Source organism: Drosophila teissieri, chromosome 2R, assembly GCF_016746235.2.
Source record: "Drosophila teissieri strain GT53w chromosome 2R, Prin_Dtei_1.1, whole genome shotgun sequence".
NCBI classification, from domain to species: domain Eukaryota; kingdom Metazoa; phylum Arthropoda; class Insecta; order Diptera; family Drosophilidae; genus Drosophila; species Drosophila teissieri.
The window spans coordinates 5599776-5605775 of record NC_053030.1 but is presented as its reverse complement, the minus strand read 5'-3'; the positions used below and the strand labels follow the sequence as shown (position 1 = coordinate 5605775).

The 6000-nt window shown below is 44.8% G+C and overlaps 1 protein-coding gene across 1 annotated transcript; it reads left to right on the top strand.

Moving 5' to 3' along the window:
• The first annotated feature begins 691 nt into the window (after positions 1 to 691).
• On the top strand, positions 692 to 1394 carry LOC122612955. The gene is made up of 2 exons (XM_043786880.1): positions 692 to 826; positions 891 to 1394. Exon 2 carries the CDS (start codon positions 891 to 893, stop codon positions 1071 to 1073), a length of 183 nt encoding a protein of 60 aa, XP_043642815.1. The 5' UTR covers positions 692 to 826; the 3' UTR covers positions 1074 to 1394.
• Positions 1395 to 6000: the final 4606 nt, after the last annotated feature.

Sequence of the window (6000 nt, the reverse complement as noted above, 5' to 3'; positions counted from 1 at the left end):
ACAAGAAAAATGCGAAAGGTGGGTGGTTGGAAAATGGTGGGGAGGTCGCTTGGCTTACCTGCCAGCCGGCAGTTGGCTAGTCAAAAAGCTGTCGTCGATGCTAAGCGCAGACCCAGAAAGCCATCAAATATGCAGGAGGTGGGAATGTGCAGGGAGGCTCGCCATTTCCCATCTCAGCCCCCCGCCCTCCAGCCACCCGAATCCGGAAAAATGGCGAAAAAATGATTTATGTGGACGCCATAAAGGAACGGAGCGGACGGCAACGAAAAGCCAACAATAACCGGGAAAAATAACAGAATCAACTGATTTCTCAACTTGGCTCTGGGCCTGCTTTTGTTTGCCAGACTTTGGAGGGGGCCCTCGGATAGACCCACAATTTTACCTTCCATTCGGGACTTCATTCTTGTTTTTGCCGCAATGAAAAATGCTGAAAGTGTGCTCCACAGACAGCGGACTCCAATGGTATTGGGGTCACCGAGAAGGTATAAGATATTGATGTCCCCAGGGGGAGCTGCTTTTCCTGTAGAGCTCTGCCTTTGAAAAAATAACAAAATCCGTATAGAAGGTGCATGGGATATCAGTTCTCATTGGAAGCTCTATTTAAGCAGGGCCGTAGAAGCCATTTTGCATTACTAACTCAATTACATAACTTTGTTTTATATGGTTTCATAATTATAGATTAATGGAAGCTCTTATAATAAACAAAGAAGCCCTACTATACTTGTCAAATTCATCTCAATAATCCATTCACATTCCGTTCCCCCCTGTTTGCATACATCAAAGGCACCAATTTAGGTCCAAAATTCAAAATTAAAAAAAAACAAATGTAAGGGACAAGAGCATTTCAATATAGATTAGTTTTCTGTTAACACAGAACCCTTTTCCCACAGATGTCCGATATCAATTTGACTGCCTATAACGTCTTTCGCCGCGATCTGGCCAAAATATTCAAGACATTCAACTCGTATACTCAAACCGATTTTACTGGGGAAATTGGCACCAGCACAGACTTCGATTGCAAAGCTGATTTGGAAACAAATCTTTCCCAACTTTACGATCTTGATTTGGATTAGGTGCATGAGGTAGAAGAGGTTTATCCGATTGTGATGGAATCCAGAGTTAAGGAAAGTAGCCTGGAACGATCGCACTCCAAGATCACTACGGAATCCAGCAGAACAAGACATCTGGGATCGCCAAAATCGCGATTTCCGGATAACGAATAAGTAGTCAATCAGGCGATGACCTCATGATGTTTAGAATCGCGATCTTCATCTGAATCGGATGAATCCGAGTCCCAAAAATCAGGTTACACCACGGAGAGTGGCTACCAAAGAGTATCTGTATACGAGCTCCTTTTACAAATTAGTTTGCATGCCAGCATCCCGTATCCTTACAACTCTCCCTCAGCGGATTTTCTCTGGGAGATCTGCGACCATCTTAATGCCAATACTCGAGCAAGTGGGGAGGACATTCAGAACGTTCATGGGGAGTTGCGGGAATTGACCAGTGATCTATCTAATAGCACATTGCTATTACAAATTATCATTAAAATAATAATATTTTCAGAACCAACCTAAGTCTATGTCCAGAATGGAAAATAAAAGGGCTTCAACCCCCATTTTAAGCAAAAGACTTTAGTTATTATTCTATTTAGTATACTTCCTTGGGTTGTAAAAATATTGACCTCAGGCAAATCAGGCTTACAAAAATGCACACACTGAGAGATCTTTCAAACCGAATTGAGCTCCTTCAAAAAGTCATCTACTTAATCACTTTTCAGCTACGAATGGGCTCGCTAACTTTGTTCAGCCTTTTCAATCGACAATCAGTTCTCGAGTGAAGTGTTTGCTCGTACTGCGTGATCTGCGCCTGTTGACATTATGACAAATTACATAAGCCAAAGGCAACAATTGCCGGAACCCATTCCGGAATCGCGGGGAATCAGGAAGGAAGGAAGGAAGGAAGGAGGAGCAAACCGAAAACGGATACGCTTTGGAGGACTTGGAGTGGGATTCGGGGTGGTTCGGGCTGTGGGCCCGTTAATAGGAAAGCCACACAAGAACTGCTAACGAAGGACACGCGGCCGGCGGTTGAGCGACAAGTGCGTTGGGAAGAAGTCGGGGCACAGGACACCAGGACACCGGGACACCGGGACTTTGAGGTCCTGGCAGCGGGGTGGATCGTCTGTTTGCTCAGCACTAAGTGCGCCGGGCAAGTGGAAATGATAAACATATTTACACAATTTTTGACGGGCGAACGGGTGAAACAAAACACCCGTGGGTGCAGTCGTACCCAGCACTCTTTCCCTCCCGTTTTCCCATTTCTCCGCTTTTCTGGTACGCGTACGCACTTGAAACAAGCGAAAGGAAAACCAAACCCAAACTCGATAAATATGTTTATGTGCAAATAACAAAATATTTGTCGATTGCCCGAAACGAGTGATGGGCGGGGTGGGACTTTGGCTTCAGGGTAGGGCAGGTTCTAAAGGCAGACTCTGCCTTCGAACCAGGGGTTCGAAGGAAGCACCGCAAGCGCATAATTCAATTTTTCTGCTCGTTTTTGCACATCGCCCGGCGCACGTCACTCGAGTCCTTTGGGACACCGACGAACTGCCACGCTACACCAGCTAAGCCCTGCCCAGCTGCACTGTCAGAAAAATACTCAGGCAAAACACGACTACACTGAAAAATAGTAGACTAAATGAACCAAAGGCTTCCACCAATCCATCAAGGTTAAGAACTAAGCCCGTGGTACTAAAACTTTCCGTTTTAAGAAGGGTGCTGCAGTCAACCAGAGATTCAATTCTTTAAAATTTAAATTTCATACAAAGACAGAAAAATAGTAACGAATGAAATGTCACCATTTAAATGTTGTGGTACGAGGTTACCATCATCAGCGGCTGTGTAAGACAGTCAACTGGTAAAATATTATCGCAATGTATGCAGCACTACATTAGATTTTCCGTTTCAGGAAGGGAAAATGAAATGCAGACCTCTACAAAAAACGGCATACATACTAGATTTTTCCCGAGTGCACGCACTTTGTCGGGGATGCAGTGGATATTAGTGGCACGTGGCGAGGGCTCGACCAAGGCGATCTGAAGGTCCCAGCACATGCGGTTTTTGGGATCCGCTCCTCCCACCCCAGATCGTATATTTATTTGTTTGTAATTACGCGTGTTCTAAAAACGAAATCCCGCCGCACTTGAAGCCGGGAAAATGGCCAAAAACGGCTGAGCCTGCTCTTTTCAATGCCCAACAACAACAACAACGGCGGGCACACGTGCAGCAGACCGCCCCTCTTGGTTCCCGGGTATTCCCAGCGCATTAGCAACAATGCCGGAGACATTTGGAGTTTGTCAACAGTTTCGCCTTTGGATTTGGTTACGGCTTTGTCCTCGTCAGCGACGCGTGTCCCTGTCCGATGTCATCTTCTCCACTCTCCACTCTCGACGCGACGCGACTCGACTCCAATCCGCAGTCAGTTGTCAACTTTCTGGGCTGGCTTTTAGTCCGTGAATTGCCGATTGATCTGGCGTGGGATTTTCGAGTGGGACATATGTATGAAACGAAATCATAAATGTGACAGGCCAGAATCTTGAGCAACTTGAGTAGAGAAATCCCTTTGACCGGCAGCCGGCATCTCAGGCAGCAATAAATCATCTTCTTAGGAGCTATTCGCCCTCCATATATCCTCAAAGAAAACTTTCTGCCGCAACTTTGCCAGTTATATATTGAAGTCTTCTCGGACTATATATTTCGTGGCGGAGTGCATAAAAAAGCAGGCGGGCCAACCGAGCAGCCGCAACACTGAGCCCTCCTGAAAGGGCATTTGAAATGAGCTCCTCCGAGATGTGAAGATGCGAGGATGCGAGGATGTGAGGATAGCGGTCTGCCAGCGGGAAAGCTTTCGTATTTAATTGAAAAACACTTAAGCCTCAGTTCGGGCAACGAACATGGAAACGGAAGCGGAAAAGCCAAAGCCAAAGCCAAAGCCAAAGCCAAAGCCAGGCCAACCGCAAGGCTCTTATGTGACCCTAAAAGACCGACCTCATAACCCCAACTCATCTTCATCACAAGACCTTTCTGGTCGCTCATAAAAACAAAGGGCGAGCGCAAACAAAAACTTTGCATAATTAAGGCGCGGCCAGCGCATGGGAAAAGGGTATTCAAAGGGTTACAGAAGTGGCAGTGAAAAGATATTTGAACATAAAAACTGTATTTTTAAAAATTATTTTCAAAGCCAATACCTCTTCTATTTCTTAGTATTTATATGCATTTTAATTTTTATTTGTTTTAACTGCAAAAATTGATTCTAGAGTATAGAAAATGTTTTATTATTTTTAATCAGCGGTTTTAATAATATATTGAATAATATTCCTAAAAAAAAGTTGTAAAATGAGTTTAAGACCACTGTAACCACACTATTCTTGGCAAACATTTTTGTTCTCTGTGCAGGAATATCTCCTAGGCAGCCTTCAGGTGGACAGGACTGAATCAAAGATGGCATGACTTGGCCACTTACCCTCGAGCGCCCGGTTCCTGGAAATTAAGGCGAGCACCAGTTCGGGATTTGGGTCATCCTGGTCGACAGCCAGGTGATTGTGGTGCGGATGTTGCTGCTGCTGCTGTTGCTGCCCACCGACCAAGTGAGATGCCTGCGGCGTGGGTGGCAATTGTTGCTGCTGCTGCTGATGGATATGCGGCTGATGCTGCTGATGATTATCCATGGCTGACAGGTGCTGTTGCTGCTGCTGCTGTTGCTGCTGCTGCAATGGATGTTGCAGCTGCTGATGCTGGTGTGGCTGCTGCTGGGGCGGATGCTGAAGCTGGTGCTGGTGCTGGTGCTGGTGGTGATGATGTAGCGGTGGCGGTGGTTTCAGGGTTTGCATCATTGCTGAGGGGCCGGCGATTTGAACACGCGTCGTATGGGTATATGTTTCAGTTAGCTTATTCCAATTGGCACACTGTTATATTTTTAGCCCTGTAGGGTGGTTAAAAACCAATCTATTAGTTCACTCGTTTACTCGGGAAGCACTCGCTTCCCGTTTAGCGTTTGAACGAAACTCCGCTAGGCGGGATCGCTGTCTGCTCGATAACTGGCATTGGTTCGTGCCCAACTGTGGCCCGTTGACTGTTTTCCCCTTATCGCGGCGGTCTCTTTGGGTTTCGGTTCTTACTGTAGATTCTAGATTCCAGTCTTGCGGCTCGGTTGGGATCGTGCTCAGTGCTCAGGGCTCAGTGCTTTGTGCTCAGTGCTCGGCCGCTCTATCAGTTGAAGTAGCCAGGGACTTGAACAATTTGAATTTGCTTGCGATACCAGGGGACACTAGACCATCTATTGTTGGGGTGCTTGCGACCAGGTGAAAGGCGGGTGAACTTTATGTAATTTGGGGATGGGGCCATACTGATCGGTAGATATTCAAAAGGCCAGTCGGCGCATATCTATTGATCGTCTGTCACGAGGAGAATTCTCGTGCGAAAGCCAAAATCCGGATGGCCACTATTATCTATTTAAAAACGGTCAAGGTCCAGGTTTTTGAATCGAAAAAGGAACAAATAATAGTTCCCAAATCACACAAACAGAATAATTTTACAGTTCTTGTAAAATACTAAAGCGTAGTATTTGAATAGGCATTTTCCGTTTTATAGCTTATCATTATTTAGAAGCTGATTCATATCAATGATCATATTAATAAATAAAAAACCCTAGTACTTATGAGCCTTTCCGATTGTAGTTGAAATTAAAATGACTAAAATCAGTAGGAGCTAACACCTTAATTTTATATTTTGGCTTTTAATCTTAAAACTAACTGAATTCTGTATTGTTAGTTGTTCATAAGCTAAATATTTTACACGCCTAAATGTAACTAGGTTTCAAAAAACCTTTCCTAACTAAATCCAGACATGTGTATACAATTTGCTCAAAATAAGAACACAAATCAATAAGACATTTCTTGTTTTTAGGGATCTACTGTTCAATTATAGCATTCCTAGTTTG